General features: G+C 47.1%; 2 protein-coding genes across 10 annotated transcripts in view; one reads left to right on the plus strand and one right to left on the minus strand.

Moving 5' to 3' along the window:
- Positions 1–12,496, minus strand: part of LOC143375562 (uncharacterized) — a 112,333-nt gene extending 99,837 nt beyond the window's left edge. For 4 of the 8 annotated variants that reach the window (XM_076824809.1, XM_076824807.1, XM_076824808.1 and 1 more), the window contains exon 1: positions 12,359–12,496. The gene's annotated coding sequence lies outside the window, so the exon portion shown is untranslated. Of the gene's footprint in view, positions 1–5,137; positions 5,645–12,358 lie in introns of those variants that run through there. The other 4 variants (XM_076824805.1, XM_076824801.1, XM_076824802.1 and 1 more) reach the window with 3 other exon arrangements.
- Positions 12,497–13,364: 868 nt separating this feature from the next.
- Positions 13,365–23,806, plus strand: part of LOC143375561 (uncharacterized) — a 31,132-nt gene continuing 20,690 nt past the window's right edge. The window contains exons 1-3 of one of the 2 annotated variants that reach the window (XM_076824799.1): positions 13,365–14,700; positions 15,812–16,042; positions 20,528–20,641. In XM_076824799.1, the coding sequence (XP_076680914.1) occupies positions 14,445–14,700; positions 15,812–16,042; positions 20,528–20,641 (601 nt within the window). In that variant the 5' untranslated portion in view covers positions 13,365–14,444. The remainder of the gene's footprint in view (positions 14,701–15,811; positions 16,043–20,527; positions 20,642–23,806) is intronic. The other variant, XM_076824798.1, reaches the window with a different exon arrangement.

The raw sequence follows: 23,806 nt of genomic DNA on the forward strand, positions 1-23,806 counted from the left end.
TACGGTCCGAATGGAGAGGGGGTTGAAAAAGACAACTCGTTCTTCTCCCTTTTTTTTTGCACCACTCTCTTCCCGTGTTTTTTTTTCCCCGTACTAGCTGCTGCTGTCTTTTTTTCCCTGCTCTTCCCGGGCGCTGCTCGTCGGAAAAGCGACGAGCGTTCTTTCCAAGACGGTTCCCCTTTTTCCGCGTACATTCTCGCGCGCTCCTTCGGGGTCCCGGAGGCTTGGAGCGCTTTTTTTTTTGGCGCGCAAAAAAAATGTAGAAGAACGCCAGGAGCTGCAAAGGGAAACGAAGCGGCCGCAGGACAATGGGGCCTCGGTGCACCGACGATGCTTTTAATTTTTATGGGATTCTACGGGGTTAAAAAGCCGCTGCGCCCGGCCGACGATTTTTCTTTCCTTCTGGCCAGCCTCCTCTCCGCGGCCGTTTTATTAGGATCGTAAAGTCCCCTGCGGCTGGCTGGGTAAGAATTTTTTGCTTCTTCCAGGACCGGCACCCGCGCGAGAACGCCGAGCGTATCCTCGCCGACGAGGGACACGCGCGCCGGGACGGAAAAACTCGCGGAAAAAGTTGCGGAAAAAGTCGCGGCTCAATGGGACCGAAGCAAAAAGCGCATAATGAACTGTGATGTCGCGATTTCTTGCCGGTGGCCCTACTGGCCGAGTAATTATCGATGCTTTGTGGCCGGGAACGAGCGAGGCCGACGACGAACTTGCGTTCTTTACGCTGTTTTTTGGAGTTGTCGCTGCGCGGCTTAAAAACGCTTTCGGGGGAAACACGGGTTAAAGAAGCGAGCTGACAACTGCGTCGATGATTATGTTTGGAACTTTTTTAGAAAACCAAAAAGGGTCTTCTACAATTATGCCTTTCATGAACCAGAATTTTAATGAAGTTAGTTATTTATTGGAGAGAAAAAGATGAATTCCTACGAGGGTGACTGACTTCTAGAAAGTAGAAAAAATTTTGATAATGAAGGGTGTATAGATCAGTGGTTCCAGCGGGTATTTTTAGTTGATGATTCTTGATGATGTAACACTGATTTTTTATAACTGAAAAAAGCTGATTACCCAGATGCAGGAACACCCATCACACTAAATAAGATAATTAAATATATGAAATATCTTTAAATTAAATACCTTTAATATTATTAAACTGGAATTATATTCAGAAATACTTTTAATAAATACTTGTAATGTGTTTTCTTTACTCTATTAACTTTACCCTACCTTATATTTGGGAGGTGGAGGTCGCAGGTTATTTAAATATTATAAAAGGAGGTTGCGACTCAAAAAAGGTTGAGAAACACAGGTATAGATATATTCAAGTATTTTTCAACGATTACTCCTACATTCGCTAGGCTTTTCCATTCATGAATCCATTTGATTGTGAAGACTTAATGGCCCAGAGGAATGGGGACTTGCAAAACCCCGTGAAAATTTCGCAGACACGAAAAATTCCAGCAGTTTCGCCGCGCACTGTGCTTCCGTCGTCGCCGTCCATATTTCGGGCGACAGAAATTTGAATTTCTCCGCAGAAAAACTATGACAGATTCGAGAATCGATCACCGGTGACGTTCGCCAATCGACGGCTCACGGGGAATCGGATAAAAACGGAGAATCGGAAATTTCCCGGCCGCGGGAAATGCCTCTTTTGACGCGGAGGCCGGCTTTCCGCGTCCTTCGTCAGATTAGAACGATCGAGCGATACCGGTGTCGATATCGAAGCGATGGGAAACAGAGGAAACACAGACGGGCTGACCGATCGGCGGTGTGCACTCCGGTATTTCGCTCTGGTTGCGAATCAGTTGCTCTCTGGGCCCGCGAGCCGAAAAAAATCGACTATTCATGCGCAACGCCGATAAAATCTGAAAGCTGCTAAAAGCGCACGCGATCGTATCGCCCAATAATGTCGTTTCCGCGGCGGCAAATACTCAGACGTGTTTAGCACAGCTTCGCCCTAATTCAACGATCTCGGTGAAGGGATGCATAATGCACCGAATAAAGTAGGGGATACCTTCTTCCCTTCAATGAAAATACTTCTTCTGTCGCGTAGAAAGACGAGGACTAGCAACTGACTGTCCACTGTGTGAATTATCTCCCTCAAAGAAATTTAATCTTGTGTGCAGCAGAGTTAAAGGAATAAAAATATTTCTATTGCAAATTCAATAAAATTCATGAGGTATTTATAAAAATTTCTTTAAAGAATAATTCGAGTTTCCTTTTCTTTTTTCAAAGCTCTGGAATTACTTCAGTCGTGGTTACGTTAATCTCTTTTTTCCTTTCTCTTTGGAGGTGACAGGGCCCCTTGGTCCCCCACTCTGGGGGCCACTGCAAAGAAAAGATCACCCACCCTTCGATAAAACACGAATCCAGCTTCTCAAGATCCACCAAGCCTCTCCTCTAAAAATTGTACCTTCGCTAAACATTCTGAATGTATACTATGAAACTAATCGACTTCCCTTTGCCACTAAGGGCGATACAAGAAAGATGAAGAGGAAGGGTGGCAGGAGAAGGCGAGGCGGAAAAAAGTTGCGAAAAAACAGCGAGGGAGTAAATCCGCGTAATTACTCCCGATTCTCGAGGTTCGTTGCGAAATTCGGTGGTTCCGGCCAGGCTGCGCTCACCGAGAGGGAAAAAAGATATCCCGTAGATAGGATCTGAAAGCTGCTGAAAGCGCGCGATCGTATCGGCCAGTAATGCGATCCCCCAGCGACATAATGGCGCAAAACCTGGCCCCTATTGTTGGCCCGGGGCCTCGACGGCGCATTCCTTGGGCAGGATGTGCTCTCGATTTTCTCGGATATCGCATAATGTGGCTTACACCGCCGGGAACGGGGGGGGGGGGGCGAGCAGGGGAATCCAGCGATTTAGTGTACTGTAAACGAGAGAAAGGAAAAAGTCCGCCAGCCTGAGTTGGAGTAGGTGTGTCTCTCGGAGAATCTACTATTTGTTGTTCCTGCAGGGGTGCATTAAACCGAACGTCGTTTTTCCCCTACATTTTCTTCAAACCTGACACACACGTGCGGCCTTTCGAGGAAGATAATAATCGTGAAAGAAACTGCACCGCGATCGATCGAGTTTTTAATGTTGTTTTAGGGGCTCCTTCTGTGGAGGGTGTAAAAGTTGGAGAGAAGAGTGGGGGATTTTGTCGAGTGCCTAGAGTATCGATTGTTATAAAAAAATGAACGATTAACATAGTGTAATGGAAGAGCGATGGTAATTGGAAAAGAAACTAGTCGGTCTAGGCAGATTCGAGAGATATTTGTAGAACTTCGGAGGGTCTTTTCAGGAGAGAAAAGTATAGAGGTTAAACATGAAATATAAGAATGGAAGGGACCTCTCCTTCCGAAGTTATTTCAAATTATGCACGGGAAGTGAGCGTGAAGTCAAAGTGCATTTCCGGATGGGAACAGTAGTGGCATCGTTGACTGCGTCGACAACTAAGTTTCTACATCGAGCTCTCGATCGATAGTGAACAGTTCGAAACTGGTGGAGGTGCCTGTCCTACCGACGTCCGTTCACGCGGTAAACTTCCCCGGAAGAACGATGCAGGAATGTGTATTCAACTGTTGCTACACTTTCCACTAAAGTTCGAGTGCATTCTGCCACAGACGAGATATAGGATGGACCTATCACCCAATGAATCTTTCTGTCGCCGGTTTTTGGGGTCCTAGGACCCAATTATCATTTCAGCGGCACATGCAACGTTACCGGTGAAGCCTCGAAACAGATTGTAACGCTACGCGGGGTAGGAATTAGAACTCAGCACGGGTAAAACTAGGTGAATTGAAACCCGGGATTTTCAAATGATTCTGTTAGAGGTAGAGTAACAATTTAAAGATCGTTTTATAAACGTATTCCGTTCAACGACCGATAAAGAAGGATCATAACAAAACAAGACCACATACGCCTTGTACCCTTGCTGTCATATACAGGTTTACTTAACATAAAAATGTATATAAACAACAATATTATTTGTGGAATACATGCTTTCATGATGTAACGTGGAATACCTCGCTAAGGACGAAATGAAATAAATCATGCAAAACCATCGAATAAATGCATGAAAAATAGAATAAATCATGAAAACCCATCGTAGAGATACATAAAGGAGACGAGACCAATACGATATAGATTAAGGGTCTAAATCGAACCAAACTCAATGAATGTAAGTTTGGCTCGATTTAGACCCTTAATCTATATCGTAGGCTTTAGCTTGATTTCATTTTGCAACTCGCAATGCTAGAGAAACGTTACCAAGGAACCGGGCACACCAACGCGGAGGTATCTAAGAAAGTGACCCATTTCTACGAATAAATATTTCTGGTCCATATTCGACCAATGCATTTTTGAAAATTTGGAAAAGGTCTTACGACCAAAGTCCTTACACTAAAATTTATTGCTTGGACTATGGCTAGTTAAAACTAAGCACCTGTGCAAGTTATTCCGCGATGTATAAAATTTTCAGTTTAGTGGCTTAAAGTTATTCTAATGCAGGGGAGAAAGAAATATAGTTCATATAGCAGCCACTTTGGCAGCAGTCACTTATTATTATACTATTATTTCATAAAGGGACCATGTGAGGTCGAGATATCAGGTGGTAAAAGTGGCATTTTTGATTTCTCGTAATATCGCCAGTATATAATGCGTATTTATACTCAGCACATGCAACGGGCAAGCAAAAGTAGCGAGCATAGTGACCAAGTAGTACCAACAATGACTGTCATTGTCAGTTATACCAAATTAATGCTTTCTATTCGCGTTTTATTAAGAGAATCTAATGACTCGAATGTACATAATTACTGTTAAGTGAGAAGATTTGAAAGAACTCACACGAAACAGTTCAACTTCAGAAATGTAACTCGTATTCGATACATTAAGCATCCCGAATGTTTGTGAAATTAAAGAAAAGAAGTTTAGAATGTTTGAAACGCGATATTAAAACTCCTATCGCGAATTTCAAATTTATTCATTGTATTTTTCTACGTGTATTAAACATTTGGAAACACACGCATTAAATGTTACTATCCACGAATACTAACGACAAGTATGCATTCGTGGTCACTATGCTCGCTACAGCAATCATTTTGTTCGATAGCATGCAGAGAGATTGAAAGAATGACAAATTATCACTCACCGTTCGTTGAAAACAGACTCTCTGCTATCCACGCAGGCAAGCATCCCTTTTCAGCAGTTGCTATTTGATCTGCAGGCCAATGTCTCGCAGCTGCAGGGTCAGTACTGAATAGGATGTAGCACACTCACAAATCACATTAATCAGTCACATTAATTTCGCGCTGAAGGAGCAATAAGAGCACCGGTGCTTTGAATTAATTCTAGAGGCGGTTGAAACACTGACTCTACGATCGCGTTCACATCACTAACGCACAGAGCCACCGGTGGTCTTTGAAACACTGATTCGCGAAGCACTGACTCTAGAATCGCATTGCGCGCGATTACAAAAGCACTACACATTTCTAAATATCCCTCGACAGTGGAGAGATGTGATCCTACTCGAGGAAAGTGGTTCTCAAGAAGTCTTCTAGGTAACGGGTATATATCGCAGTGGAATCTTATTAAAGGGCCATCCACATAGTCTAGTAATCGATGAAATTAATGCGCGAACTGAGAAATCCCCGAAATAATACACGCACACTTAGTCGAACCGATCGCTGTCGCGGTTAAAGTCGAACTGGTGATGACATCGTTCCCCGGTATGTTTACATTGCTCGAGGTTACCGCTGAGCCTAACTGTTTCTCTTAGTGGATATTTACCTAGCCGCTGTAGAATTATATGTACATGTGGCGATTGCGATTCTTACGTCCCCAATACACAGGAACTAAATCTACCGAGTGTACCGTGCTGAAAATTAAGCCGAAACTGTGAAACTTTAATTTTTCTGTGCCATAGTTGATTTAATGTAACGAAACGCTGAAGTCGTGGGAATAGCTACGAGTTTATAGTTTATACTTATGATCTATCGATGCTATCAAAGAGTACTTTACCATTTGCACCCACTTCGGTGATTCGAATATTGTTCTAAGAGTTTGCGTTCTTTAACGTAGAGTGCGCATCAAAATCATTGTTCACCCACGAAGTCGGTATATCAGTTATCTGGACACGAATTGCCATTTACCATAAGATGCTACGTAGGTCTGTGCTGCAGCTATCGATTCAACGTACGATCCAATTCTTCGATATATCTCGAAATTTCAATTGTATTTTATAGTAGACAGTGGAAACACAAAATTCCACTTACAGGATGGTTTAATTAACGACTTAAACCACCTCAAACACTTTCGATACTTTAAATAAGAGGAAGTATTATTTGAAAAACTCGTATAGGTATTTGAAAGTATTCGGAGTGGCCCTGAGTGGAACCTTCCTGTTCATTAATTACTGCCTCTTTGAATATATAATTTCATTTTACGATTTATCTACTCAACCACCATGTCCATTGTTATTAGCATAAAAAATTCAACAGCAAGAGATAGTACTGTTACTTATAAGAACAAACAAATATCCCCGTGCAAAACTGATAATTGGAAGAAAAGAAAAGAATTTCTACGCAAGAGAAGCCCAGCCATCATCGATCATTCCCATTACCCGTACAATTTACTCGCGACCCACGACCCAGGCCAGCTTAATGCTCTCCCCGAATGTTCTTAATTTACGCTTGGCAATCCTGCTGGAACGAGCGGCAAAGCTCGTGCTTTAAACCTCGTTTTCCCAAATAGGATGAAGAGCGAGAGAGCACGACGTGGCACGGGTGTGTCTCACATCTGTATTGTTATCCTTTTGATGTCCTTCTCAAAGCCGGACCACGACGGGCTTACATTCCCCGTTTTAGTAAGCGCAGGGAGGCAGAAGCGATAAATTTCGACGGTCCAGGTCGCGCCACTTAGTACCCGCCACTTCCCTACCGCTGGAAACATACTTCAACCAAATATGCCCTGATTCGGGGGCATTTTAAACGACATCGCAATGTCACATCTAATTTCGTTAACCCTGGCTGCCTTATTAGACAAATTCACCCCTTCTCGATTTCCAACTATTATACACCCTATTATCTCACAGTGCTATACTCCTTATCTCATAATTATTTTCTGTAATCCAGAAAAATGATTGCAAATCGGAGGCAAAGAGTGGCGCAAACAGGTCTCATTTGAGGAAACGTTTCAACCTGATTAATTATGCCAAAGGGACTCATCAAGGGAAATCGAGTTCCAAATGACTCTCAATGGAACAGGAATGTTCGAGGCACGTTTTCCAACGACGAAACGGTGAATACAATTCACAGAAGATCGAGATTCGAGAGCCATCCCTGTGTCCCTGGAATCTAGTGTGCAAGCGGACACTGGAGAGAGAAAAAGAGAGAGAGAGAGGCAGTCGCGCAGAGGGTTTATTAAGCTTATTAACAGACTGCACAAGGGTGGACGTATCTACGTCGGTGGTCGGTGGAAAGTATGGCTGGCCAGAAGGGGCACGAGGGTGGAAAATAATGGTACGTGCGCCGTGCACCGACCCTTCATTCGTTTAATATAGTAGAATCCGAGATTTCGGCTTGTCCTACCTGCAATTATCACTTCCCTCTGCGTTATTTCCTTCCTGTCTACCTGCTCCGCTGGCGTCTTCGCCCGGGAATGAGATATCGCTCGATTAATGGTCAAATTGAATCAAGGAGCCTAATTAAATTCGCGTGTAGAAGGGCATCGTAATTGGAAACGAAGCGAGTTACAAACTTTCGTTAAATACAATTCAGAATTAAATCTCACATGTTTTTTAAGAATTTTAGAAGCATTCTACAAGCCTCCCCTAACGAGGATCTTGGAGAATCTCATTGATGAAGAATTGGAGGAGGCAAAGGGGAAGATGAACGTGAGAAATCGATTGCGAAATGAAGAATATCGCGATTATGCCAACAATTACCCCTCTTCATTGGCTGCTCCGTTCCTTGACCGAGCCACCCCTTGCCCGTTATCGCGTGGCCACCCCAGCGAGTATTATTAGCTGCACGCTTTGCAATTGAATTAACGGAAGCGGAATTGCATCGACGGAAACGGAAGCGACGTGGATTGTTCCGCATGGTCACGAAGGCTCGCCACTTTTCGCCGTTCCGTTTAATGGAAATACTTGCCTGTGCCATGACACAATTATTAACGGGGCAGGATTATTCTAAGGTTCCACAAAGCCACGGAAAGTTCATATAATCATAGATAATTACGCATAAACCTACGCACTGACGTTTCAGGAACAATTTTTCTATCCAAAGAAGGGGAAGCGAAAATTAATACCGAAACGCAACGATAAGCGATGCAGTGAATATAAAAATTACGTCGATAGATAAAAAGAGTGGCAATCGATTTCACAAGAGACTGGAATGTGCCTACAGCTAACGTTAATAAAACGTCGAAAAGGGTACGAGCACACGTGGACATAAGAACGAGGGTAGGAAGGGTTGGGAGATGTAAGGGCCACGGATTTAGGCTTCGCAGGAGCCAGGAGGTCGTCTAATCGTGTCCCTAGTCCTGATTTAGGACGGGATTTTAATTACGAAGGGTCAGTAAGTGCGGCTGTCCACTTGCCGTAAGTATTCCTCCCTTATTTATAGTTCATTAGCTCGGCTTTCGCGCAAAAGGCAGATTAACTTACGTCCCTGTTACACGGTCAACCCCCAACCCCCTCTGAATTTTACGCAAACCGTTGTGATAAAATCCTGACGAATGAATTAAAACGTTCAGCAATGCCAAGGCTTCTTAGGATTATCCTACCGGTAGTATCTCAAGGGTTGATAAAATGTTATCCCTCGACTGAACGACCGTTTCGAGGTATACATATATCCTGTTGACAACAGTGCCAGATTTGCCGAAACGTTTATCTTAGTCCGTTGAACACGCATTGCTTTGTCACAGTGGATGATTAATAGAGTGGAGACTGTCACATTAAAAATTCGTCGATTACCAAAGGGCGGGACTAACGGTATCAGGGTAAAGTCTTTCTACAGCGCGATATATTTTCTGACAAACGAGCTGCCGATAAGCGTGTCTTACGAATCCCTTCCGGTGGCGGTGGAAGTGGCTCGTTTTCACCCGATATCGTTTCGTCCCGATAAACAGCGTCAAAAAAAATATTTCTATTCTCCTCTGCACCCGCTCGCCCGCGACCCATCGATTTCTTATCGCGCTCACCCTGCACCGACCATGCCTCATGCATGTCTCCGAAACCCCTACCACCAAAATGAAACCAAACGCGGTCTAACGACGTTCTTTTAAGAAATGGCACTTTGCAGATTTCATTTTCAGTAACTGCAAGATTTAGTTGAGATATTATATATTCTATATTATTATACGATTAACTAGCAAAACACCTCCGCGCTTCACTACGGGCCTAAGAGATATCAAGGGCTCCATGAAAACACATTTCATCCGTTTTCACCACCAGCTTAGGGGTTGGTTAGGGAAAAATCCTGGAATTGGGTTTTAGGCATTTGTGTGAGTGATCTTTGTGAGTAAGAACCAAGTTGATATCTAATCTGGCCTAAGAGATATTAGGGAATCCGAGAAAATACATCTCACCTCTTTTCACCCCCTTGGGGGGGTGCAATTTTCACAAATCCTTCCTTAGTAGGCGCCTGCGCACAGTAAGGAAATTTTGCGATGTTATGGCCAAAGCTACAGAAATGAAATTTTTTAATTTTACAAAAATACAAATGTCAATTGAAGAACTATATCCATTTTCGTGGTCAAAACCTGAAAACTTATTTTTAATATATAAAATTCGGCACTAGTACGTTCTAATATATGAGAAACTAAATTATCCGAAAAACAGCACGTTAAAAAAAGAGTGAAAAGGTTCGTAATGTATAACATGTGAACCAGTCTCGGTCACAGTTATGTCGTATGTTAGACGAGACACACTGGATGTATAGATTTGACCAGCCAAAGGGAGGAACGAGGGGCAGAGCTTTCACTGGGGCCGAACGGACCAGATTAGAGAGGCCCAGGGAAAAAGTAGCCGGGATTATGTTGTGTGGCTCGATAACCGTGAAGACACGTGACGATCGCGATAGATCTACCCGTCTTTCGCGTAAGTAAGTGCGGTTTCACGACACGCCGCGCGGGCCCCGATTTTTGCGGTAGATCGGCGTGAATCGGCGGAGCCGAGCGGTGGGAGCCGGGCCCGTTCTCGCTTACAGAGCGGACAAGATAAGAATAACGGCCGAGGCGAAGTCGGCCCCGGGTCGGGGGCACCGTACACTTTCGACGGGTTAATTACATTCGTGCATGGAACGAGTGAAACCGCACTCGCTTCCTCGATCGCACTTTACCAGACCACAGTGCAATAAACGGTAGCGCTGCGGCGGACACCTTTAAAGCGACTCGCAATCTTTTCGTACGTGTTATGGGAAAATTCTTGCCTGCTCTGCGGATGAAAGGGCTGCCCGATATCGGCGCACCGCACCCGAAGGCTTCGAAGGACTTCCTGGGTGAATTTCAAGGGTGGACGGTTGGAAGGCCCATTGATCATTTGCAGGCCCGAAGTGATTGGCGATAATTGTTCCGCTGTGCTCTCCGGAGAAGATTTGTATTCAGATTGAAGTAGTTAGGGTAGTGTGGTAGGACAAGATTCAGGGGAAGGTGGTTCTTTGGGGTTGTTCCTGGGATCTTTAGGTCACCCAAGGAATTTCCTAGAAGTTCTATGTTTAGATAGAGGAGAGTTATCGCGAAGAATGCTAAACTGAATCATCCACTTCAAAATGACTGTGAGACACTGGTGACCTACTTTTTCGAGCACTTTGATCCAGCGGTTGAGCGGACATGTTTTGGAACGCTGCCTAATACCGAACAGCCAGTGGCGGATTTAACAGCGTGGCCGATGAGCAGTTGCCATCTGGGCCCCTGCCCAGAAGTCCCCCCTGGGTCCCATTCTTAAAAAAATTATAATTTTATCCAAAATACATTTTTTTCAGTATTATTACACTGAGCCCATTTCAGTAAATTACCGCTTTATTTTCCCGAAAAAGGCCCTTGCTCAGATGGCCCCCCCCTAAGGCCCTGTCTTAAAAAAATTTTGATTTTATCCAAGCACTATATATTTTTCTATGTTTTTCTGTACACTTACCCCGTTTTAGTAAACTACCTCCTCATTTTCCTGAAAAAGTGGGCCCCACAAAACGTTTGCCACCTGGGCCTTTTCTCTTAAATCCCCCTGCGAACAGCTCCCTCAAACCCTTTCAATCATCATAATCACCTCCACTGATCGAAATCGAAGCGACTGCTGATGCAGCGTAAGATACTCGTGGAAAAAGGAAGGTGCATGTAGCCGTATTGCGTGTAGCAATGGCTATCACAGGTACCAGATCCCTACCTGGTGGAAGCGGAGCTGGTGGGGTGTCACCGAACAAAGTTCAAAAGAGAGGAAAAGAGGCCGCGAAGGAGAGAAGGAGGAGGTCGAAGGTGGCGGTGGCACGAAGGAACAAAATCGCGGGGGTGGGGCGAGCGATCCACGATGCGGGAGAGCCCCACCCCCCACACCCCCCCACCTGCTCCCCCAATCACAAGCTCCGCCTCCAGAAACCCGCGTGACGTCACACGGACACTTGTTACGCCTTGCTGGAACACTGGATATCACCGTGCAACTTGCACCTTATCAACCTGGGAATATCGCCCCTTTCGACCCCTATAAATCATCCTCGCGTCGCCACTTGACCCTTTTCAATTTCAAAAGTGACGAGACAATTTCTGCATTTCGCGTCCTCGATGATTATTCGAATTGAGTATGGATTTATTTAAGACTGCAAAATGATTTTGAAGCGTGCATGAAGTTTTTTCAGAAATTTCACGACGATCCAATTAGGGATAGGATGAGGATGGTGGGGACGAAGTGGCAGAGAGCAGTAGCTTCTACGAGGAATACTCTAATGACAAAGTTATTCGAATTGGCAATTCTTTCTTCTGACCAGCAACTATTTCGAAGAGGGATGGGCGTCTCGAAAAAGTGGCACGATTACGATATCGCGGGTGCCGAAAGATTGGCTCGCCTTGGGGAATAACGCGATAACACGTGGAATTTCGACGATACTACTTCCTCCTTATCGGAGTAACAACTAGCCGAAAGATTATGCCGAGAAACGGCTAATTACCATGAATTAATTCCTGCCATTCATCGCTCGGCTTCCCAGCACCGAATTTCCCCGCTATTTTAAACGCATCCGGACCGATTGAGTGGGATCTGGTTTTACGATGACGCGCACGCTGCCCGGTTAAGCATGCAAATATATTTACGGATAGATGATACGATGACACAGGAATTTCCGGAAAACGATCGCAACAACACCGTGTATTAATGTTCGCATACCTTTCACGTTGTACCGGCGGCCTTCGATGCATATTTTTTCCCTCGTAAACTCGATGAATTTATCCTGCACGCACTGCTGCACTTCACTCGCGAGCAGAAAACCGCGGGAAACGATTGCCTGCTTCGGGACGATTCTCATTAAGCAGCGTCACGTGATTCGTCTTCGTGTGGGAATAGGTTAAGTTCGACTCTACGCGACTCTACGCAATCTATGCCTTAATGACTAAACTAATAGCGAATTCGATATCTCGCAGTGACTCGATCTGGTGCCAGAAAATTACTCGAATTGGTCGTTTCTGATAGAGACAAGAATAGCTCTGTAAGAATCAACCAATCCGAGTCATTTTCTCGCACTAGCACAGAGTCAGTGCGAGATACCGAATTCCCTCTTAATTCTAATCGATGATACAATGTAGAACTGGTTAAAAAGAAATATTGTTCGAAAGAGCGGGCGGCTATATAAAGCAGTGAACAGTGAGGAAATGAAAACGGGGATTGGACAAGAGATGAAAAAGAACACGAAAGATGCCCAGCGAACGACGACTCGACTGTGCTTTAACCTTGCTAAGACGTCACCGGTGTTGACTTTGCAAGGTTAAGAGCGGAACGCGAGAAATCGACGCACAGTTATATAAGGGAAATATAACCGAGCATTATAAATTACAGCTACGATATAACCAAACCTGCCAACGTGTTCGAATGTAAATAACACTGTGTTCCTTTCCCTCCACCCGCGGCGCTGCTTAACCTAACTGCGCGTCTGAGTCCAACTCGCGCATAAAGGACAAACTACATCAAACCGTGAACCTTTCATAATAGCCACTCTCAGGAGCTCATCGAAGTGCGCCAAAAGGAAGCATATCGAGTCTACCCAAAGGTATCAAAGAAATACCTACTTCCTTACATTTACCTAAACATAAAATAACCTCAGATTCGAACTCTGTCCAGCAGAAAAATGGGTTAGGTTCTCATTCTGCTTTGCCTCTGCTTAGTTACGTCGAATGACCTCAGGCGCAGTGGCGCAGATTATCCGCCGAATACAAGTGTTCGCACTGAGGTGCGATCTGGAAGCGGGTACTCATCCTAATCAACAGCTCCCCGGGAACTTTCCACGGGCGAGAGCGCCGGTAATAAACAAGCCGTAGGAGCATGGAAACGCGAAGGACGCTGTTCACGGAACGAGTCCGCAATCTGGAGGGCGGTCAGCGATCGGTCAGTTGGAGGGGGCCACCGGAGAGCGAGGATAGTGGCGGGAGAGTCGCGACGCGAGTTGACGGTACAGTGGGGAGCTTCGGAATTGCGAGGCTTAGGCCGTCCCGGGCCGCTTACGCGAAACACGCGGCCGAAGCCGCGCCGCCGGCATTACGTCGCGCACCGTCGACCGCGGCTGACGTCCTCGCGTGGACGAGTTAGTTCCCCTTTTCCGATCGGCCTCCATCTCGAGCACACCGTCACCACCGGATGCGAGTATCCGCAAGGTATCTGGCCGGCCGGGATCGCGTCGCCGCGGAAACGCTAGTGAAAGCCCCCCACCCGGGGCGTCATCCGCACTGCTTCGGGATCGGAGGAGCATCGGCGACCCAACAACCTGTAGGATCCCCTGTTCGCCGGATAAAAACGTGTTACGCCACGATTAACCGAGTGACTGCGAGAATTCTTGCTCGATCCATCGATCGCGCGCCACCTAGATCAGTGACACCTCGCGGCCTGGGTACGCGCTAGGGGGTGGATGGTGGGGGGAGGCGTGCAGCAGTTGTTTCCGCGGGAGATGGTGCATCGGTGTCGATAGTTGGAAGCATGGAATCGGCGGGAGACGAGTAGAGGCATCGTTTTTCGTCGTTGGAATGGAACTGGGCGAGACATCGAGGTGGCGGTCGTCCGGCAGATCGTGGATGGCAGGATGAGCTCGTCGGTGAATAGCGAGATCGTTGGCCACGTAGCGACGAAGCGGAGGGGTAGCTGCGGACGGAGAAGCTGGTAGCGGCGGAGGAGTCGGACGCGCATAGACGAGGAGGCAAGCAGAGCCACGACGTCCTGCCCGGAGGGTGCGTGCTTTGGCGACGAGGGGCGGCTACTGGCCGATGGGATGCATCTACCGGTGGGCTCGGTGGGCTGCGGGGAGAATTACGCCACCGTTGGATCCCACGAAGGCGCCGGCCCGTGCGGCCCCTCACTGGCGCCGCTGCAGGGGGTGAGCACCAGGTACCAGCAGGCCGAGGACGCCGACGCCGGGGGAGGTGGTGGCGAGATGAGCGAGGGTGCCGCCGTCGGCGAGCTCTGGTGGACCGAGAGGCTCGTCGGCGAGGCACAGGCTGAACACCCTGGGGAATTGGTTCGAACAGGTTCGTACGTTTCTCAATATCTTGCGGCTATTCCGTTGTAGATCTTAAAAGCAGAAAAATTCAATGTCCTTTGATATCTGGACGGTGGAGGTAGGGACACAGGTTTTTGTTATCAGGACATAGGGTAGGGCATTATATAGTATTCAGATTAGGAATGTACTGCTACAAATGGTTGTGTATGTTTATTGGTAGAGGAAGGTGGGTTTTGTGAATAGAGGTTGATATTGGGAGAGGAGCTGATGAATTGAATGTGTATATAATGAGTTACTCTTATGGAAGCACGTTGAGAAGTTTATGTGTTTGAGATAGTAGGCTTGTATGGTTTGTTAGAATAATGGAGTGAAATATGCATTCAGCAGGGCCTAATTTCTTTTCTAATTCGTTTGCATTAATTATAGCTTCATAGTTCTTGTAAATGAAGTCGTTAGGAGCGCTGTTCCCTTGCCAGACAAATTATTGTGTATTTCATGGAGTGTGAACAAATTTGGAGCGCCACATTTTATGGTACACCTTTCACGTTTTTCGGTGAACGCTAAGAACTCCAAGATTTCTATAGCATACGTTCGAGAGAAGGATAGCTGTGACTTTTTTTTCGATTAAATGCTACTGAATTTATTGTGAAACGGTTCTCGGAGCAAGAAGCGTTGGGTGTATCAAATAATATTACAATTTATTGTAAGCGTAAAGTAATTGTTTACGGTCTCCGCGTTAATGCGTTTCTTGAAGCAAGAGTTCAAGGAATCCTGCACCACAAAAATAAAACTCCTAAGAAACTACTAATCATTCTTCCACTAATGTTAAATTTGAAATGCACTGCTCCAACAAATTAGAGGATTTTGACTACTCCCACTATATACAGTTCAGATATTCAGCAGAAACCCTCCAATATTAAATACAACTATTAATACAAATTAAATACTTACACTAAATAATCTTCCCGCTTAACAAATGTTCGGATTTGTTAAAACTCCAAAGCGCGGCCGTCTCTTCGGAGTTGACTGCGATAGGGTCTACTTTCTATGATAGATAGTTTAGCTGTTCGTGGTTAGTTGAATGATTGCTGCAGCCTCTTGCGCAATTGAAACATTGATTATTTCTGTCCTGTTTTCAGGATCACCGTATTTCCTCTGTAGCCAACTGCCGACTCACTGGCGGTCCAACAAGACTCTCCCGGTGGCATTCAAAGTCGTCGCCCTGGGCGAGGTCGGCGATGGAACTCTGGTGACAGTGCGAGCGGGTAATGACGAAAACTGTTGCGCCGAACTGAGGAATTCCACCGCCTTGATGAAGAACCAAGTCGCCAAGTTCAACGACCTTAGGTTCGTCGGAAGAAGCGGCAGGGGTGAGTCTCTAAAGTCTAATCCATCATCCATCTCTCTTTTAATCCCGTCTTCTCTGTCTGCTACACGCCTCGCTTGCTCCTCAACCTATAAATCAATCTATATTGAAAAATGAAACATTGAAGTCTCGTAAAATTTGAAAGTCGAATGAATCGAAGGTCTTCCTAAAACTATCGATATCTCAGTGCTCTACGATTTCACCAGAAACTTGGTCAGACAGAGCTCATTTGATCGACAAATTCGCGTAGCATTGAAGACGATGAATTAGCAAGGTTCGCTTGAGGGGTCGCGACGCTTCGGGGCTAGTTTGTTACGTAAATCGTGCAAAAAGCAGCCAGTAAATTGTCCGTCAGGGGAGCGCATGTACCGTGATTTCGAACCCTCTAAAAGCACGGTTATTGTAATCATCATCGTCATCAACTGGCCTGAACCCCCCTCGAGCCACCGCCTCGCTTTTCAACCCTCCGCATCCGCGAGTTCTCTCGCTCCCGCCGCCCCCAGAGTCATTACTCGATGTCCGCCGGTAGCCCCGACCTAGCATCCGAAACAACTGGCCGTTAATCAGAAATCATCGTCCGCCGGTTGGGGAGAGAGAGGCTAAGTCCCCAAAATCAGGCAGATCCGATCAATGCTCGCGAGTCGTTTAATTTCTCTGCTCAACTTTTCCACTACTCTCATCGATTTTCCTCTCTTTTACAAGCGTGGAAGCAACTTTTATCGCGACAAAATTAATAGGTTTTATTTCAACAATCTACTCCCCTCTTTTGCTCTTCGCTATAGTTTAGCTCGGGCTTTCGATAGAAATAGAATTTGAAATATCTCTAGGAAAAGTGGACGAAACGAAATATCACACGAAATCGTCACGTTTATTAAACGACTTCCCAGTAATTCTGCTGATTCTATATCAGTTTTTAAATAATCCGCGGATCAGCCCGCGGATTTCAGAGACTTGGGTCGTCCGACCCTTGTGCAGGCAGGTACAGCAGTCCTTTAGGGCCTACAAATGCATTTTGCACCCCCGGCGCCCCCGCAGGATGCATTTATGAATTAACGAGCCGTACTGGTCGCACACACGAGCCGCGCTCGCGTTCGATCGCATCATCTATGTTTCATTCGATTTCATGATGAAGTGCAGGGTCAGCGTGTTCCATCCTCCTGACACCGGACACGCTAACCCCGGGAATCAATTAGCGAAAGAGACACGTCCCTCGCCGAAATCCTTCGATCCCTTTGTCCGATTTTTCGGCATTTTTTCTCCTCTTTCCCACTTCCTCCCTGCCTCTCTCTCTCTTTCTCTCCAACTCGCCTATCTCTCCTGGATAATCCGTAATACTCAATTTCGACGATTGGCCAAACCACCCTCTCCCTGTGCGCTCGTACCAGCCGCGGCCAGACCTACCCTCCTATCATCGAGGTTTTGTTTCCGCGACTTATTAATTTGATTGAACCGCGCCGCGTCACACCGATCCCCGATATCGCCAATTCCAAGGAATTCCGCGGGAATATCGACGGCCGCGTAAGGGATGATAATTTCCAGCAAGCTCCGCGCTCGTTCACTCTTTCTGCTTACTAAACTCGTTCGTGTTGACGATTCCCTTCCGCCTCTGCATACAAGAATAGTATACAGGATTTATAAGCGAAGCTTGACCAAACCGGGTCAAGCACCCCCCGGAAACGGAGTCCAACGGCGAAGCGACCCCGAAGGAATCTCGGTGAATGAATGTAATCGGTGGCCGGCTAGCGAGAGGGTGATGGTATCGCAGGATCGTCGCAATTATCACCTTCCCTGAAGGTGCACGGCGTTCTGGGGCCGCTCGTAAACCGAAAGAAACGAGAGAAAGAGAGTTGCGGAGAGAGTTTTGGAAGGTAGGGGGAGGTTGGTAGCGCCGGATCAAAGAGGGTCTGCGGGCTGAAACGGGCGTTCCATCATGGTCGGGTCCGAGGCAGCAGCCCGTGCCTATAATTAGTAATATACCGCAGTCTATATCGACACGGCTGAAATTACCACCGATAGTAATTATTTGACAATTGGAGAGACATCCTGTTGCGAGACTCGGGACCTTCGTCCCCGTTCCTCTCGATCCCCTCGTTTTCCATCCCAGTCTCCTGGCTCCCACTTGGAGGGAACCTCGGTGCCTGCCCCTCTCCTCTGTCCCGGTGCCACGAGTATTAACGGACGGTTTCGAGTGGTTTCGTACGGTTGTGTGGGCGGTTTTGGGATGGCGCTCGTCTCATCCCGGCCGCTGGAAACGCACCGACACACACCGCCACGACGAGCTCCGAGTTGGCGGCGTGACGCTGCCGCTGTTGCTGCTGCACACGTTATATAGGTGGCACATACGCGTGGCCCGGTTTTGTCTGTCGGTCTGTCCGTCCGTCGTTCGCGAATGCACAGCCTGGGTGTCCTGTCTCTGCAGATGACCGTTCCCATCATCGAGTATTAACCGCAGGTCCGGGCCGCGGAGGGGGTAGGAATCGGCCGTGCGTCATTATTAGCCCCAAATGCGATGGACTCGGACGTAGGAGGGTACGGGAGAGCCGGGGTGTCGCGCGCGGACCCTTCCTGTCGCTTTCGAGACGACTTCAACGAGCTTTCCACCCCTTTCTCGCGCTTTCGCGGCAAAGCCCTGTCGGCTGTCTCCTTGCTTCGGGGATGTTGCTTCAGACCTGGGTCAGCATTGCTCGAATCGTCCTGGTGTCATTTTTGAAAGAGTCCTGCCAGGATTGCAGGGTTAGCTTCTTCGGATGGTGCTCTAATCGTCGAGCTTAAAACGCGTTCAAGTAGATATTTGCGACTTAGGGAACTTGGAGCATTAAATCTCCAAATTGCCAGACCTCCACGCCCGCCGTTTCCAATCCCGCCCGCATCAATCGGAAACGCGTTCCCCGCGTGTCATTCATCCCGCGGAGCCCCCGAAAAGATGGGCGCGGAGCTGTGTGTGATCGATGCCGCTAATCGATTTCAAAACGAAAGCCAGAAAGAGCAACCGCGACACGCGGGATTTTTGGGTATGTATTCTGAAACGAGCCACTTTGCGCTGGACCGGAACGATGACGATAACAAGGATACAATGACGGGCGCGAGAGCGACATCACCGCGGGCTCGGGGGGGGTGCAACGAGGGAGTATGGGTGGGTGGCTGGGTTGGAAAAGGGTGAGCGGTAGCGCGCGAGGGGCGGGAGGGAGAGAGGGCAAGCTATAACTAGGATATAACGCCGTGCCTCTCTGCAGTCAGTTGCAGCTCCCGGGGGGTGGCGGGGGTCGGGGGTGTTTGATGCCGGTTATCATGTTGACAGACACAGCGAGGTGGACCAGGGTGTACCAAGGGGAGACAATTACAAATCGTTGACGTTTACGCCAACACAAACGACTATATGTCCGCGACACGTTAGAATATCCTCTCTTTAACGTAAACCAACGGTCTTCTTCGTGTCTCGCGATCGATGGCCAGTAGGACTTCACCTGGACACGGAGGAAGTCGAGGAAGAAATGGCAGGCTTTACTTTAAATACAGTCGAGTAGCTTCGGCACTTTTGTAGACAGCGACACCTTCTTCCCTGGGTCTATAAGTTTCGATGATTCTAAGAACCCTCGGAACCTCCCCAATAGTCCCGAAGCTTCTGAAGTAAAACTGTTTGCCTGCTCGAAACGATCAACACCTTCTCCCCGCGAAGCCAATCTATTTTTAAGTGGTCCCAGCCGTGCCGACACAAAGTAACCCACCGAGGACCGGAGTATACCACAGTTGACTTTACCGGGGCCGAAAAAGACAAGAGGCATCCTCGAACAGGCAGCGGCGAATTAGCGAATGCATATTAGCGATGGGCCGTTTAAGAGAGCGTAGTCAATCTCCGCGACGGACGTTTATGGGGAGGGAATTAATATACCGGACCTTCAACCTCGAGACCTTCGCCGGTGATATATGCACACCGGTGCTCCACCTCCCCCGAGTCTGGACAATCGAAGAAACTCGCGGTCTCTCGTAGCTCCGTGTAATTTCCGTTCTAAACTCTTTAACTACTCGGATCGAGTCCCTTCGACCACAGCTTGGGAACCTGTCGCTCGTTTTTTCACACCTAGACCACTGACGAATTGGTATTCTGCTGTTGCTTGATGGATAAGCTGATTGTAGGGGCTGAAGGGTAGCAATTTTTCTATCATCTCATAGCGGCGGTCGAAAAGAGTTTTTGGAAATATTTTATAGACATTATGTATACTCGGTATAATGATAGACTTTATCACCTTGTTATCACTGGTCTATTCTGAGCAAGTCCCAGACTCAATGCGGCATAGATAGTGATACACTTCCTTCGCACAAAACTATGGTGCTTCCGGCATCCTTCGCCATTCCACCACGACTGTGTATTCCCGCAAGGCTACTCCTCGCGTTGCTACTAGTCACTCACAGTAGTCCTCTTTTCTTTCAAATAAGAGAACCACAGAGCGCAACCGTGTTTTCAACCAACTTCCATCCCTCTTTGCCGCAGGAAAGAGCTTCAGCATCACCATCACGGTATCGACGACACCGCCCCAAGTGGCCACCTACACGAGGGCCATCAAGGTGACCGTCGATGGACCGCGGGAACCGCGCTCCAAAACGAGTGAGTAGATGGAACACTTTCACGCTACTCTGCAACCCCCCCCCCCCGTGGATCGCGAGATCTATCCGCGGCCACCGGCTGCTGCTAGCCGTGGATTTCCTGAAAATGTACCGATAATTCAACGAAAGTCCCTATGCGCGGTAATGGGGAGTCATTACCGAGCAGATGGTGCGCGATGATGCAGTGGTCGACGTGCGTACCGCGCGTATGCGTGTTTTGGGTTAGCTATTCACCCCGTCGGGGGCTACACGGACAATGCTTTTACCAGCATGGCCGCGCGAGCGCGCGAAAAGTAATCCACTTACCGTAATATACTAGGAAAACCTCCAAAAATATCCGTTAATTATCGATGCTCTGGCATGCCTAATAACCGGCCCTCGTGTACCGCGTATTTGCGATACGGGGCGCTTGATATACAAATAACGACACCCATTGCCGCGTAACCTGATGTTTGGGTCATTTGTCATCCGCGGCTGATTGCTGGGAGGCCTATTTGTTCAGGATATATGTTAGCGAAATTCGGATCGCATGCTGCGGGGGACGTTTCTTGTCGCAGTGGTGGGAAACCTGAGGAATATCGAGAAGTTTTAGAATTTAGGGGGTGAATAGGTTTTAGGTGGTAAAATCTCGTGGCAGTTGCCGCGTTAACGCGTATAATCGAGGAATTTAAAAAAAAAAATACCTGCAACGCGATTCGGTAACGAGCGAAATTGCGTTCCACCGAAATGTGTGAATATTTATTCGGAAAAGTGATTCGGACACGACGAGAATAACTCTGCGCGTGTATAGCTGTCAGGCATTAATGAAAATAATTCTGTTCAAGCCACGGGAGCCGGGCCATTTAAACTTCCGCGTTTTTTGATTATTCGTGGTTGGTTTTGCGTAATGGATCCACAAAATGTAAATTTATTTCCGCGGATATTTGTTCGCGGGCACCCGCTCGAGAGAGCGCGGAGGATTTCTGTACCGGCGGGTTTCGGAGGTTCCGGGCCATCGTTGTAGCTTAAGCGAGCCTCCACCATCTATCGGTCGCTTGATCCGCGCTGGGGAAAAAATGCCCGGTTGTTGTTTCGATATCAGATTAATAGCCGTTGCGGAGTCGACCGCGAGTACGGCAGCTTTTTGCGGACGTTTCGCATTTGTTGTATAAAGTATTGATAGGCGTAGGGCGATGCGTGCCCGCTGGCATCGCGGCTTTTTTTTGTTTTCCAAAATGGTCTACCGTGATTGATTTTACTAACGTTTCCTTTTTTCTCTCTCCCGTTTCTATCGCCCTCAAAACACTCAAATCGATACCCAACACGGAAATCCATGATTCTCCATTCCCCAGTGCTTTTCAACCGGTTCCTTAACGATGTAATCAATTCCACCGAGCTCCATACTTCATAATGCATCTATCACTCGTCAAAACTCCCGCTTAATACCATTTCCTCCAAACAGTGGCGGATTTAACCCTGCTTAAAATACTATTATTGATATTTTATCCAAAAGCTATATATTTTTCTCTACTACCCCACTTTAGCTCACAAGGGAAGATTCCGAACCCGCAAATTAAAAAAATTCTGAAACTTTGTGAGTATATAGGGGATTTCCTCCTGATTACAACATAATTCTTGTTTGCTGCCCAAATTCGCTCGAAGGGGGTGAAATTAACCCCTGAAAATTCAGCTATTTTCCGATTTTGTGTCATAAATCGCGAACTGTAAGAGATAGAAAAAAAGTTCCACGATAAAAGTTATTTCTTTTAATTTGATCTATGGTTTGGTAAAAAATTATTTTACAGGTCACAAGTTATAACACAAAAGCGGAAAATAACCGGATTTTCAGGGGCCAATTACACCTCCTTAGAGTGAATTTGGGCAGCAAACAAAAATTGCGTATTTATTAAGCTACTCTATTATTATACAAAAAAATTTAAAAGAATTTTTTAAATTTGTTTTAAAACTTTAAACGCGATTATCTCAGAAGAACATTTTTTTTTCAAATGGTGTAGGTGATTGCAAAAAACTATTTGACCAATCTGAATTTTTTACATGTTATTCAGCACATCAGTGGCTATGGCCGGACCACGGAAACCTTTTTTTATTAACCACTTCATACTTTTTACAAGGCAAAATGATTGAAAAATTCACCGTATTTCGACACTTAAACTTAAACGCGACATATATTTAAAAAAAGACTGTTAAAAATTTAAAACAGATTTTTTTCATACTGTCAATAAGTGTATTATTAAGTAGACAAAACATTATTTACGTTCGACAGTCCGTTTGCTAAAAACTAAATGCTAAAAAATGACAATTTTTCACGACTTCACAGTGGAGTGACCCCTTAAATCCGCCACTGCGTCCAAATAAACCCACGCTTCACCGTTGATCCGCCAGCAAAACGGTCTCCTTGAGCCTCGAAGAGCGCCAGAGGAGCAGGCTGTTGCTAAGAATCCTCTCGCACCCCTGCCTCGGTGGCCAGCCAGCGACCTCAAAGGGGAGGATAGTCGCGACGCGTGAAGACGGTGCTGCCTGTCTGGGAAGCGCGTCGCCTCCTAATTCCTCGGGGAACGAAAACGTGGACGGTGTCGCGTGGAAGGGATCCGGGGCCCCTGTCGACCGGGACACGCATCACGACATATTGCATACACGGGTTTTGGCATCGGTGGCGTGTCTCCTCCGCTTGGCACGCACCAGGTCGACAATCTACGGTAACGACCAGAGGCGTACGAGCGCCGTCGGGCGAAACTACCGGCGCGGCGCTTTCATTGTGCTCGCTGCGACGTGAAGCGCGCCGGTTCGCAGACACCTGCCGGCTATCATTATTACGTGGATAATCGTGAGCTTTTTGTTATCGAAAATCGCCATCCCCTCCCTCCTTTGCCCTCCCTACAGGGCCGGCCCTTTCCATCGGTTCGACCGGCTGTTTTGGGGCGAGCCGGTAATCGTGCAATTTCTGTAATTCGCCGGCCGTCAGCGCGTGTAAATACTGCAAACTCGGGCTACCGCGGCCTGCAACGACACGTAACAGGATTAACGGACTTCCAAGGCTGCGATAGACCGACCGGAACCGTTTGAACGCGTTAGGAGCAAGAGAAGACCGTGGGAGCTGGACGATCCGAAGGTGACTCGACGCTTTCGTTGCTGCGTCGCGTTGCTGCGGGGTGAATGGCGAAAAGTT

Source organism: Andrena cerasifolii, chromosome 12 (assembly GCF_050908995.1).
Source record: "Andrena cerasifolii isolate SP2316 chromosome 12, iyAndCera1_principal, whole genome shotgun sequence".
NCBI lineage: Eukaryota > Metazoa > Arthropoda > Insecta > Hymenoptera > Andrenidae > Andrena > Andrena cerasifolii.